Source organism: Gymnogyps californianus, chromosome 1 (genome assembly GCF_018139145.2).
Source record: "Gymnogyps californianus isolate 813 chromosome 1, ASM1813914v2, whole genome shotgun sequence".
In the NCBI taxonomy this organism is placed as follows: Eukaryota; Metazoa; Chordata; class Aves; order Accipitriformes; family Cathartidae; genus Gymnogyps; species Gymnogyps californianus.
This window is the reverse complement of record NC_059471.1, coordinates 94,218,219-94,232,737: the sequence shown is the minus strand read 5'-3', so window position 1 is coordinate 94,232,737 and position 14,519 is coordinate 94,218,219. Positions and strand designations below refer to the sequence as shown.

Genomic DNA, 14,519 nt, shown 5'->3' with positions numbered 1-14,519 from the left:
CTCAGCCACCACTCCAACCTCCTGATTCACAGGTGACTGAGGTGAAAAAGACAGAAACAGAAGACAGAGAGGCATTTCCATATTTTCCCTGTTATCTACTCAGGACTTTTACTTATTTTTTTAAATTCCACTCTGAAAACAAAAACAGAAAAGAAAATAATCCTTAAGTCTGACTAAGGTATGCTGCAACTTAGCCTGGTGATTTGGCCACAATATCATTCCTTTTACTAACAAACTGTCTGTTGCCTCTTGCAAATCTCAAGTGAGAAAGAAAGAATTGATGATGCACTAGCACTTAAAGCAATAACTTGTGTTGTATTTCTGCAGTGCAGTGTCTGCTATACATGCTGCATTATTTTCTCTTTATTCCTCCCTTTCGTTGTGTTTTCTGTATTTTCATTCTCCAATTATTCCTTTTCTTCCTGTTTTCCCAACCTGCTTTCCCAACCCTATTCTGTTTTCCCAACCTGCTCCTTCAGGTGACCCCAGGGGAGGGGTCACTTTGGCTGTGCTATGCTTGCAGCAGCACATGTTCAAAGATTTTAAGAGTTACTGTACATGTACGAGCCAACCACAACGCTTGTTGTCAATTACCCATGTTTTCTCTGTTTGGGATGACAGTTAAGCTCCGGCACTGAAATCACTGTTTGAACATAAGCAAGAGTAAAACCTGTCCTTCCCTCCACCTAGCTACGTCTTTGTCCTCAACAAAACCCCACAGCATTCAGCAGGAGCGAGCAGGGAAGCAGCGAAGTGCTGGCCGACCTAACCCTCAAGGGCAGTCGAGCGCATGTGCCAGTCGCAGTCCTGTGCCTGGCCAGCGTTGCCTCTGTGTGCAGTGCCGTACCTCAACCTCTGCTGCGAGGAAGGGGAGCAAATCCCCTCCCCATCAGAAATGTCGCTGCACCTGGTCATTTGAGAAAGGCTAGCTTAAAGAATTTGAAAGCAAGCAGGGGGCAAAGCCCATCCTTACCATCACTCCAGCCCAATACACACGTTATCAACCAACCATTTGAAACGAAATGCAATTGTAAGCAGCCATACGCTCCACTGGTGTACTGGATGGTTTCATAACAACTGCCTCTGGCACAACATTACTGGTACCTTCTGGTTTACTTTAGTGGCAGCCACGGTCATGTTGCGCAGATCCTGAGTATTACAGTCACTGGAGTTCATGCAACAGCTTGTAGGGATGCCATGTTTGAAGAAGTAAGGGCTGGTGCTCCAGTTGGTGTAGCTCTGAATGCCGCAGCAGCTCAGCTACAAGGAATAAGAGGTAGATTTAAAACAAACAAACCAACCAGAATTAAGACTAGTACAGAATCATCACTGCCCACTTAATAAGCTCATAATCAAAATAAAGACAGGTTGTCTCCAGTTTTGAAAAATAGATACCACTCCCTGTCCCATTTATCACAAAACTATCAGGAATGTCATTTACAGAAGATGGGAGCAGATGACCTACTAAAAAAAAGGTATTTTATGAGCAGAGCTACTATTTGTAACATTTGACAAAGGTCCAGCCATAAAGTCATCTTTTTTAGTTGAAGGTCTGTTGGGGTTTTTTTCATTTGTTTGTTTCCTTTGCTTATTTATTTATTCGATTAAAGATGATCCTGGAAATTCAAGGCAGAGCCTCACAATGCAGTCAAAAAAAAAAACGGCCTTAAAAACCCCAAAGTATTACATAGAATTACATGTAACACATACAGGGTCAAACTAGTACAAATTGCTAAGGTGAAGCAAGCCTCTCTAACTCACCAAAATAATTTCTAGGAAAATTCACTGAGCCATGAATAGAAGGAGACCATATGTTCATAGAGTGTGTCTAAGAAATCAGCTGAAAAACCATAAGTTGGGAAGGATGTTCTGCTCTAAATGCTAAGCCAGAAGACAGTCACTCAAAGATAAGGAGTATGTGCTGAATTTTCTGCATGAAAAAGTCTTATAAATGCAGTTCCTGTAAAAACAGAGCTACAAATGAAATGAACATTTTGCTATGACAGAAACACTGAACAATTACTCAAAACTATTTAGTTTAGCCACCTCCAAGGAATCAGAAGTTCAAAATACAGGTTAACATTAGCCAAACAGACAATTTGATGGCAGAATATACTCAGTTTAGAGCAGTGCAGTAATCTGCTAACCCGGAGAAGCCAGGTTAAAGGTACAGCTTCAAACACACTGAGGGGTCCAACACAATAGCTGTAATTTCTAAAGAAGATCTAGAAGTCATCAATACAATTACATTAAAATTTCAGCCGTTCAGCAAGTTACAATCATATGAAAAGCAAATTGGCTCATAGAATGTATTGTGAGCTGAAGGGATAGCTTCTTGCTATGGTACAGTTTCCAGTAGGAATTTAAATGTGAATTTTATCGCTCTGTGTTGTAGTTGGTGGACTTGGTCCCTTGTGGTTGGCATCTCCAACTAGTTTGGCCGTGCTGTGGCATTTGCTTGTGCCCTGTGCCCTGCTGGAAGGCAAGGCTGCCACTGCACCCCATGGGTCAGAAAGGCTCTGCCACCGAGCACTTAATCCATTGCTCCGGCATGGCCGGAGAACAACTTTCATTGCCGACCTCAGCAGCACATTTGTCCACCCCCTTTTCCTCTGGAGAAAATACATTCCGTTTCTCCCCTTAACTCACTAGGTGTCCTTTGCCAGCCTCTCACTGTACTTGTGAAGAGAACTGCTGCAGTTTATCAGTGATACAGGACGCTAGATTATAAAATCCTGTCTCATCCAGCTCAAATTTACAACATTTCATAATCCTACTGACAGATTCCCTTAAGAACAAGGTGTGTTCTTAAGCGATAAAACTGGCCCCTAAACCTAATTCAAGATCTGGGACCAACAACCACCAAGTGGGACAGGCCCTGTCTTTATTAGATAGCTTGTTCATTAAAACTTAGGCACCTTGGACAAGCACATCAGTTGAAATACTTTTTCTTTAGATCAGTTTTGCCAGCCTCTGATTTTGCTTGCAATATACAGCTTGCAGATTGAGCCATCCACACTTCATGTTCTGTGATCAAATCTGAATGTATGCTTTGTCTCTCTTTATCTATTAATTTTTAATGTCCAGTTTCAGACTTACACTTTCCTGTACGTTATCCACTGCATGGCTCCGCTCATCGTTCTTGTTGTAATTCTGGATTGCTTCAGTATATGTCCTAAGGAAAGTATCCTTGATCTATGAGGGCAACGAAAGAAACAGCCCACGTGAGCAATGAAAAGCATAACATCTGAAGCAGTTTTGCAGAAGCAAATGCACGAAGCATTTCCAAACCTAACAAGGCACCCAAACTAGCCCTTCCCACTCGTCTTTAAGTGTGTTTTCAGAGCTGGCAGATCTCCCTCTTAACTGTCAGGAGTCATTCATGCCATTTTTCAAGTGGGGGCTATTGGACATAGAAAGAAAACTACCCCAGCAAACTGCTACATTTTAAAAACCAGAAACCTATAAGAAAGATATCCTTTGATGCTTTTGCCCAAACACTTTGTTCCAGCACTAAGTCTGAAGGAGACTGCGTGCTTCTCTCTGCTCATGGATGCCTGGCAGGAGCCGAAGCTTGTGCAAACGCCCTGGTGACAGAAGCCAGTGGCATCAAAAGAAGACATGAATCCCCTGACCAGCTGGCAGCCCTCATCCCCAGCACCAAAGGCGTTTGGGTAAGGAACAAGAGGTGTCTCAGCTGGAGAAGGTCAGGCACATCACCGGGAAAGGCACTTTGACTGGGTGGTAAAGGGGCTGGGTAGCAGATGATTTGGGCAACCCGCATGGCTGTGACCTTCACAAGAGACTGCCTCTCCCAAGAGGGAGCAGCAGCCTGACACTGAGGCTGCCACAGGTTAGGCCAGATGAAATGGCAATCCTCAGCAGAGGGACAGGTATTTCAGGATCAAATTGAAAACTATCCACCACTTGCAAGGGTAGACACCAGAAAAGCCTATAGCAAGGGAAATCTCATGTCAAAAGAGGAGACTGGAAAACCAGTTAATACAAAGAGAAGAGACAAGGAGGGTCTCTGGGGTTGTCCTGGTTCAGCACTAATGGCATGTAGGTCCATAGACTTAAAGCCAGAGATAGACCTGATTACAGTGGATAAAGCAGATGTTCTACTACAAAGCTAGACCATCATGCTTTTTTAAAGCTTCTTCCTGTCCCAGTTTCCTACCTCACTGTATTTCTAATCTCTCCTTATTCTCAGGATAGAAACAAAATCCCATCCCACTCCCTCTCCCCCCCAAAAAAGAAAAAGATTTACAAAACATTGAGTCTGGTCTGATGCAGAAGTGCTCTCTGCCTTATATAAACAAGCACTTGCCTGGCTGAAGAAGCTGTGTTTAAGAAAAGTATTTAATCTATTTTGCAGCCCTCAGCATATGTAAAAGAGTAAAGAAGATCTTACGTGATGGACACACAAAAAACGATAGCTCCAGAGTAAATTATCAGGCAGCTGAGGCCAAGAGCTTTGGCTAAATCCCTTCATTTGGAATCACATCAGTTTTTAAGAGCTGTACATGTTATTGCTGCACATCAGCCGCATCCCTGGAGATGCATATGGAGCCGCCAAGGTCAGCGACCTACACATTCTCCACGCTCCAGAGAACTTCTCAGCAGCTCCTGCCCAGGGAGGCACTGCCACATGCAAACTCAGCACATTTCCACCTACCTCGTGGCGAAACACAAACCCTGAAATGCCAGCCACTAGCTCAGCCAGGAACACCAGGGACAAGAACATGGCATACTGAAAAGGAAGGAGGCAAGAGAAGTCAGAACATGACAGACTTTTGTCTCAGCACAGATACTGCTCAGTTATCACATAAAATTTAACTTCCTGCTCTGGACACCCTTGAAAGATGTTAAGAAACCAAAGGTCTTTTGGACGCAATACATAGGTTATTGCCTGAATATATTATATGTGTTTATACAACTCACAAATTACATGTATTGTCTAATTACTGGCTTTTCTGACATTTCTGTTCCCACATTTCTTAGCATTCTCATAAAAATTAAAACTCACTCACATGCCAGAGATGGATCCAAGTCACTCAGGTTTTGGTCTTGCAATAAGGAATACAAACAGACCCTTCATGTTTGCATGGCACTCTGCTAAAGTAAATAGGCTTCTCCAGGTGTTTTCGTTCGTGTTTATCTATCTATCTCACTGCTAGACTGGGATTTGCTGCCCGATTCCTGAAGTTTCTCCAATAAACGAACTGAACCACTGACTTCACTGGAAATATTCTCACAGTAATAACAGACAGATGCCTCAAATACTTTGCTGAGCCAAGGCCCATGTTTGGCTTTAGGAGGAGCATTTGGATCCGGAGGTGAATAAACCTTGAAAACAGCGCTTTCAGTGTAGACACTCACAAACTATTTGTACTGAGTTTGCGTGGCAAGGTTTTGGTAACAAGGGGGCTACAGGGGTGGCTTCTGTGAGAAGCTGCTAGAAGCTTCCCCTATGTCCTACAGAGCCAATGCCAGCTGGCTCCAGGACAGACCCGCTGCTGGCCAAGGCCGAGCCAAGCAGCAACGGTGGTAGTGCCTCTGGGATAGCATATTTAAGAAAGGGGAAAAAAACTGCAGCCAGGAGAGAGGAGTGAGAATATGTGAGAGAAACAACTCTGCAGACACCAAGGTCAGTGAAGAAGGAGGGGGAGGAGGTGCTCCAGGCGCCGGAGCAGAGATTCCCCTGCAGCCCGTGATGAAGACCATGGTGAGGCAGGCTGTCCCCCTGCAGCCCATGGAGGTCCACGGTGGAGCAGATGATAGCCACCTGCAGCCTGGGGAGGACTCCACGCCGGAGGAGGTGATGCCCGAAGGAGGCTGTGACCCTGTGGGAAGCCCGCGCTGGAGCAGGCTCCTGGCAGGAGCTGTGGACCCATGGAGACAGGAGCCCACGGTGGAGCAGGTTTGCTGGCAGGACTTGTGATGTCGTGGGGGACCCACGCTGGAGCAGTCTGTTCCTGAAGGACTGCACCCCGTGGAAGGGACCCACGCTGGAGCAGTTCATGAAGAACTGTAGCCCGTGGGAAGGACTCACGTTGGAGAAGTTTGTGGAGGACTGTCTCCCGTGGGAGGGACCCCATGCTGGAGCAGGGGAAGAGGGTGAGGAGTCCTCCCCCTGAGGAGGAAGGACCAGCAGAAATAATGTGTGATGAGCTGACCGCAACCCTCATTCCCCGTCCCCCTGTGCCGCTGCAGGGGAGGAGGTAGAGAACTCAGGAGTAAAGTTGAGCCCAGGAAGAAGGGAGGGGTGGGGGGAAGGTGTTTTAAGATTTAGTTTTTATTTCTCATTATCCTACTCTGATTTGATTGGTAATAAATTAAGCTAATTTCCCCAAGTCTGTTTTGCCCATGATGGTAATTGGTGCGTGATCTCCCTGTCCTTATCTCAACCCACGAGCCTTTCATTATATTTTCTCTCCCCTGTCCAGCTGAGGAGGGGAGTGGTAGAGTGGCTTTGGTGGGCACCTGGTGTCCAGCCAGGGTCAACGCACCACACTATTAAAAATACATCTAAGCAGAAATAAAGAAGGTAAAGAAAAAAATGCAAAGTGGGATGGTAAAATTTGAAGTTGGGGCTTAATCTTCTGGAAGGAAAATTACCTTTTTTCTCCATGTGCTAAATAACAGTTAATTAAAAAAGTAAACATTTTAAATTAAATTCAGTCCTAGCAGGATTTAGTGGAAAGAGGGACATTTATTTTTCATGGAAGATTGTTGGGGAAGGGAGGGCAACAGTGAAGACAGAACTAGAAAAATTATTTTCTCCAATTAATGCAGCTGTCAAATCACTGCCTGTATTCTGTTCAGGAGAGAAAGAAAGTTTTGAAATATTTCTTACATGTACAGTGAAAATAAAACCACGTGCTTGGAACAGCACATGCCACTGTTAGTGGCATGCCTTTAAAAAAGCTACATGACTTCCAGAGCAACTAGCAGAGCCTGATTTCCTATGGAGTTATATCATCAGTCACCTTTATCCCTTTCCCATCTGGACTGCAGTAACTCCAACAAGCCTCTACATGCACCCTGACAGCACATCACCAGCAAGAGACAGCAGTGGTACACCTATGACAGCATCAGGTACATGCCAACTGGCCACCAGCACACACCTGCTGACCGATCTGCAGCTGCTACCTCACCCCTACTGGGCCATCAGTTGAGGAAATTAACTCTCTTTAAGATGTCCTTTTTTTAAATCTGGTTCAAACTGGAGAAGAACCATCCCATCTCCTTAGAAAATCAGACCCAAAATACTGTAGCAGGAGATGCATTGTGCTGTCAAGCCCTTTTCCGCTATCTCAGCGCTTCCCAAGTGCTATTTCCACCCTCCAAATCATTACACATGTAGGACTTTGCTCCTGAATATTCCTAGAAACACAGTTTATCATATAGGTTTGCTTAACCTATAGTTACTTTGCATTTAAGGTGGGCTGGAAAACTCAGAACAGAGAAACTTATAGGCAGAGAAGTTAAACTGGACTGAGAGACAGGTGCTGTACCTCTGCTTAGTGTACCTCGAGTCCATGCTGCTTTTGAGATGAGGACAAACATACCATACAGAGCTTTGTTTTCTGGGCTTGACTTGTTTTATTCTAGTGAATGTTAGGAGAAAAAGAAAGGCTGGTGTGCTTTTAGAAGGTACCAACTATTTTTTCCATAGATTTCACATCAGAGTATTAAAATGACCCCTTTAAAATACACTTCAGATGAATTTCACATTTATGATGGTTTGGACATTTTTAAGACTGCAAATACACCTATCATCTGGCTCGCAGAAAAACAGAACAATTGTAGAATTACTCACAGAGTAATTCATCAGCAGCATTCACCCTGCTCCCAACCACACATGGGCCTGTATGCTGTGCGGCAGTAAAATTCATTCATACTCAATCAACAGCTGGTTTTGGCAAAGATTTTTTTTCCCCTTCTTTGTCCAAAAGATACACGTGTTGAACATTAAGATCAATAAAATCTAGCTTATGTGCCTAAAAAACCACGTTAACATCTGGTGAAGCTTGGCAGGGGGTGGGGGGAATCCCAATACATCAACAAAACCTCTTCCTCTCTTGCTTAAGGCACTTTGGCATGCTTACCAGTTTCAGCATCCATGGGCTGCCACGACAAGTGGCAAAGCAGCCGAAAAGCCCGAAGACAATGATTGTGGTACCCGTTCCGATGAGCACGTAGGGGGCATTGGTGGAGTTCTCAGCAATGAGAGAGATGTACGTGCCAAGGGTGAGCTTGCCCCAGACGCCGACTGCGAGAAGGATAACGCCTGTGATCTGCAAAGCAAGAGGAGAAAGCCATCAGGAGCTAACAGGGAAGGCACCCAAATTCAATACACAGTGATCCTGAAGAGATTCATTGGTGCTGTTGTGTTGGCAGAAGAAAGCCTCAAGACTTTTACTAACTCCAGAGGGATGACAGAGAAAATTAATTTCCAGCATCTGGACATGTTACATTAAGACTGCCACTTGAGGACTAACATCTAGGACTAATGACCGCAAAGGTGACAATTGCCAAGGGAGGATGCAGTGTACAGGCTCTCTGCTCCTACAGCACACTGAGAGAGGTGGCCAAACCCATCACTCTTACCAAAAGCCAACAATAACTGCCGCCACCTCACACCTCCTGAGTTGTGCCACAAAAACTGCCTGAACCACAAAAAACTGCTGCTTGACGTCCTGTCCTTCTTAATGCCAAAGTTTCAGGAACACAAGCATCCCTTGTAGTGCATTACTCTGGCAAGTGAGCCTTCCCCCACTCCCCAGGCTATACAGCAAGCGAGCCCCTGGCTGTGCAGAAGCTTTCCCCCCCTGAGCATGGGGTGGGAGGACACCAGTGGGCCCTGGGAGCACCCAGCCTCTTGCTCGAGACATGCAAGCAGAGGCCACCATGCCACAGGGCAGCCGGGGCACGCAAGCTCCCAGCAACAGCAGGGACGTGGTGTGCCATACACCGACATCGAGCAATGGCCACAACAGGGATGATGCCTGCACCATCTGCTGATCGTCACCCGATGCTGACACGCCTGCTTCAAGACTGTACAGACGTAACTCATTCCCACGGCACAACCAAAGGTGGGATGCAAAGGGCCAAGCCTGACTGCCAGCTTTGCAAACGCTTCCTGAATTCCCCCAAAACTTCTTACTAGCTCCTCCAGGCCACTGCCAAGGGGCAGGAGCAGAAGAAATGTCCTGACAGTATTCTTTTGTTCGCTTTCCAAATTTTCTCTTGTGAACGTCTTTATACTGCTGTGAAATCTTGAAATTCAACACTGTTACACCAGGGTTGCCCTGCAGTTGTTCACGGAAGGGATCCTCGTTCACAGTTATGTTGCACCTAAAAAATGCCAGCTGAGCTACACTGTAAGATCTTTCAGCTACTTTTCATACAGGTTGATGTGAATTAATTCAGTGAAAGCCTTCTCGGAGGAAAAAAGGAAAGCAGCCTTTTGGCTTTTTTACCTAGGCTGGCTCAAAAAAGACTGTGCAGGGTGCACCCCCGTCACTGCCTTGCCACTGTGCCTTTCCACCGTCCTGCTGCTCGGCACTAGCAGGCAAAGGAGCCCGTCCTCTGCTTGACCTGTCTCTGCGGCAGTGGCAGCAAGTGCTGCTTTGGTGCGGCACTTCTCCCTCTCTGGAGAGGGAACTGCGTTCAGCAGAGCTGCGGAATAATCAGAGCCACTTAAGGAAAATACCAGGAGAAGGGAGGATACAAAATAGATGCTCTGAAGAAAGATACAGGAGGAGGGATGCAGGGAAAAAGAAGAAACTAAAAAAAGAGAGAATAAAGAGAGAAACAGAAGGAGAGGGGACCAGGCAGACAAAAGCAAACTAACATGTCCTCAGAGAGAGGAGATCCTTTCTATACCAGAGAGAAAATAATCTCACCTGGCAATTTTGGCACTTCCCAGCTCATCCCCTTCCTTCCCCCACACCTCCCAGAGCTGTAAGGAAGACATGCCCCCACCTGGCTCCCACTCAGAGCACACCGGAGTGCAGCAGTGCCAGGGAAACCCATCATGTCCCTCCGTCTCCCTAAGCCTCCCCTGCTCCCCCCGACCAGCCACAGCAGGCGTCGGCATTTCTGTCGCACCTTCAGGACAGGATTAGCAGAGATTTCTGCCCTCCTGCCCATGGTGGTGATAGGAATAAATCCAGCTCCTGTCCATCTTTCAGTGCAACTGCGTGAAAAGTGCTGATTTCTTGCTCTTGTACCCCACCAACTAACAGCTGAACGTCAAAAAAATCACCAAGTAGCTTACCTACCCACAGGCATCAAACGCCTCCGCTGAGTCTGGTCCCATCCACACACAACACTATCTTCACCTCTCTCCCTCTTCTCCCTAACAAAAGCTTTTCCAGAGGGTGCAGATTAATCAGCAAAGTCCGAAAGCGAGCTGTGGGGTACTCGGAAATCCGCAGAACAACTTTTGGTTTCTCGCCTCCAGTTCGACAAAGGGCTGGTTTCTGTGCCTGAGCTGCTGAAAGTTTTACCACTGTCTCCAGGGAGACGTAAAAGCAGCCTTTGCTGCCAAAGCAAACGAGCAGCTTCACATTTGAAAGTGAACTCAAGCCTTGCAATAAAAAGCATTTTTAGTCGGCTGTTTGAAACAATTACTAACCCTTTACTATGCGTTTTAAGAGTTTGGTTTCCCCCTGTCTCAGGGGGGCCTATCCAATTTATTGTACACACAGACTTTGGAAAAAAGGAGCAAAGCTTCTCGGTGGTTTATTCCCCTTCTGCTTCTTAATAGAGCTCTGATTTACATGGATTTAAGGAAATCCCTCAGTTCATGGGGAGGTCTAAATGCCCAGCAAGCTTGGCACTGTGCACAGGGCATGGGACATTTCCACAAAGACACGCTGCAGATGCACCTTGGGTTGCAGCAGTGCCAGCTGGAATTTTGCTCGTGAAGAGGAAAAACCAGAAGACTTCCCTGCAAACCTTTTCATGACCTTTATTTAACAGAGCACGAGCAGTGGTATGACTAACGCCCACCTCCACCCGAAGGCAAACCTTGTTTCCTTATTTTCAAGACACACTTTTTATAGCTATCTCTCTGCTCCATCACGCAATCAAGGGAACAATCAATGTACTGGCCTCCTGTTTGGCCTGGTTTTTAGGTTTGTTTTCTTTAAAAGCAGGAGGGGCAAGGGCAGACGGAAGACCAGGATAGCGCTGGCCTGAAAAGAAGGCAGCAGGAATACACATCGCTCCTGCCACTCACCATCACTACACGCATCTTCTCCTACTTTACCTTTTGCCCCAACAGGCTGTGGAAATGAGCCCTGTATGGTTGTACCTGATTAACGAAGCAATTCCTTCATTTGACCTGAAACCACCACGTCAGCCTAATTCTGTGTCCAGTGTGACCTATGGGTCAGGCCCAATAGGTGCAACAGCTAGGTGATGTGGGTCCATTTGCATCTGAAAGGTCTAAAAGGAAACTCAGAGCACCTCCTGCAATGCACAGTCTCTCCTCAGTCTTCCCCACTCCCTTCCCACTGTAACGTTTCCATTCAGACCATGATCATATAATACAAAATCATAGAATAGAATGGTTTGGGTTGGAAGGGACCTTAAAGGTCATCTAGTTCCAACTCCCCTGCCATGGGCAGGGACACCTTCCACTAGATCAGGTTGCTCAAAGCCCCATCCAACCTGGCCTTGAACACTTCCAGGGAGGGGGCACCCACAACTTCTCTGGGCAACCTGTTCCAGTGCCTCACCACCCTCACAGTGAAGAACTTGTTCCTTACATCTAATCTAAATCTACACTCTTTCAGTTTAAAGCCATTACCCCTTGTCCTATCACTACATGCCCTTGTAAAAAGTCCCTCTCCAGCTTTCTTGTAGGCCCCCTTTAGGTACTGGAAGGCTGCTATAACGTCTCCCTTGAGCCTTCTCTTCTCCAGGCTGAACAACCCCAACTCTCTCAGCCTGTCTTCACAGGAGACGTGATCCAGCCCTCTGATCATCTTTGTGGCCCTCCTCTGGACTCGTTCCAACAGGTCCATGTCCTTCTTAGGTTGGGGGCCCCAGAGCTGAATGCAGTACTCCAGGTGGGGTCTCACAAGAGCATAGTAGAGGGGGAGAATCACCTCCCTCGACCTGCTGGGATGCAGCCCAGGATACGGTTGGCTTTCTGGGCTGCAAACACACATTGCCAAGTCATATTGAGCTTCTCGTCAACCAACACCCCCAAGTCCTTCTCCTCGAGGCTGCTCTCAATCCACTCATCACCCAGCCTGTATTTGTGCTTGGGATTGCCTCGACCCATGTGCAGGGCCTTGCACTTGGCCTTGTTGAACTTCATGAGGTTCTCACGGGCCCACCTCTCAAGCCTGTCAAGGTCCCTCTGGATGGCATCCCTTCCCTCCAGCGTGTTGACTGCACCACACAGCTTTGCTGAGCATGCACTCAATCCCACTGTCCATGTCACCGACAAAGACGTTAAACAGTGCCGGTCCCAATACCAGCCCCTGAGGAATGCCACTCGTCACTGGCCTGCACTTGGACATTGAGCCGTTGACCGCAACTCTTTGAGTGCGACCATCCAGCCAATTCCTTATCCACTGAGTGGTCCATCCATCAAATCCATGTCTCTCCAATTTAGAGACAAGGTTGTCGTGCGGGACAGTGTCAAATGCTTTGCACAAGTCCAGGTAGATGACGTCTGTTGCTCTTTCCTTCTCCACCAATGCTGTAACCCTGTTGTAAAAGGCCACCAAATTTGTCAGTCACGATTTGCCCTTAGTGAAGCCATGAAGCCATGTTGGCTGTCACCAATCGCCTCCGTATTTTCCATGTGCCTTAGCACAGTTTCCAGGAGGATCCCCTCCATGATCTTGCCAGGCACAGAGGTGAGACTGATGGGCCTGTAGTTCCCTAGGTCTTCCTTTTTTCCCTTTTTAAAAATGGGGGTTATGTTTCCCCTTTTCCAGGCAGTGAGAACTTCCCCAGACTGCCACAAAAATGGAAAATGATTAGAAAATCATCAGGATAAACAGTGGCAGATAGATATATGGATATGATCAATACATCTTCTTCTGGAGACATACAAAATATTTCAGATATCCTGGCAGTCAGAGGAGAGTGACTGCAAGCCTTTCAACTTTTAGAGCCCCCCTGAGCCAAGATTCACCATCCAGAGCAGCTTTATTTATAAACACCTGCAACAGCCAGCACATATGGAGCAAGAGAGCAGCAGTCCCACTCCACTGGTGAACTTCTACAGCAAAACCTGGCCTTCACATGGCCCCTCCAAGAATTAAGATTTGTCCTGGCAATGGTATGACAACTACAGTCTGTGCTAAAAGCAGGGCACAACCCCACCCCAGCTCCTCAACAGACACTGAAGAAACGAACTGGCAGCTGCAGAGCCTATGATGCCCCAAATGAGACATCTGGAGTGGTACAGAAAAACATTAGCATAGGCAAAAAAAAAGAAGGTTTGCTTCTAAAAAGCGACTACAGGAGAGATCCTGCCCAAATGTAAGGAGCTGTGGGAGAACCATCAGTAGCTGCTCTTTGGAGGGCTGGGACCCCATTCCCTCACAGCCCCTGGGGGGCAGAAGGGTCAGAGTGGCCTCTCAGCCTCGGCCCTGTTTTATGCAACACCAGCTGTGACAAGCACGATGTGATGAAGGCAACCCTGGCTTTCGCCACCTCCCTCAAGCATCTCTGACTTTGTGGGCTGCTGGGTTTTTTTATGGTTTCAAGTTCAGAGCCTGAAATTGCACAGAGGCAGCCGATCGGAGGAAGGATGCACAGGGAAGGGCTGCCCAGATAGCTCAGCCTTTTTCAATATTTACCAGCCGTCATGTACCACACCATCCCTTTGCCCAGCAGCTAATGATGGGTCTGCCTCCATGGTGCAGTGCAAGGCAGGAGCCCCTGCACAAGCAGGAGGCTGAGGGGCACCCTGTGGGCACACGGCTGCCCTCGGGGCAGGATTAATGAAGCCCACGGAGCAACTTCCAGGGCTTGCAGCTGTGTCGGGGAGCTTTGCTCACTCACCGCCATTGCTGGGAACCCCGACGTGGAGACCTTGCCCTCCTAAAGCAGATCTCTGAGCACCCCCTTTGTCACAGCGCTGGGTCCCACAGATGACGGGAGGCCTGAGGCAGAGCCACCTACACTGCACACAACCAGAGCCAGGCAGGTGAAACGCACCCTCAGTGCTTACGGATGTAAAACTCACAGCATGGACGGAAAAACAGAAGCTGTGATTATCACATGATGAGGTTATCCAGCTTTTTGTGCCGTCCTGTCCTCTGGTGTGGTTAAGGGAAAGCGAAAGAGAAAAAAACCCTAAAATATCACGTTTCAAGGCCTGTCACAAACATACCCAATGCTTTGATTCAGAAAAGAGCTCTGAAGTTTTCCTTTAAACCTTGGTTTAAGCAGTAATCGCCCACACCTGGATAAAACAGTCAAAGCACGCATCCATCCCCAAACAGACAACATCATTAGGGAGAGATTCGTGCCAG

General features: G+C 47.1%; 1 protein-coding gene across 1 annotated transcript in view; it reads right to left on the bottom strand.

Moving 5' to 3' along the window:
• Window positions 1-14,519, bottom strand: part of TSPAN7 (tetraspanin 7) — a 105,745-nt gene that overhangs the window by 13,444 nt on the left and 77,782 nt on the right. The window contains exons 2-5 of the mRNA XM_050901203.1: window positions 8,115-8,303; window positions 4,679-4,753; window positions 3,100-3,195; window positions 1,105-1,260 (exon numbers count right to left, since the gene is read on the bottom strand). Of these exons, the coding sequence (XP_050757160.1) occupies window positions 1,105-1,260; window positions 3,100-3,195; window positions 4,679-4,753; window positions 8,115-8,303 (516 nt within the window). The remainder of the gene's footprint in view (window positions 1-1,104; window positions 1,261-3,099; window positions 3,196-4,678; window positions 4,754-8,114; window positions 8,304-14,519) is intronic.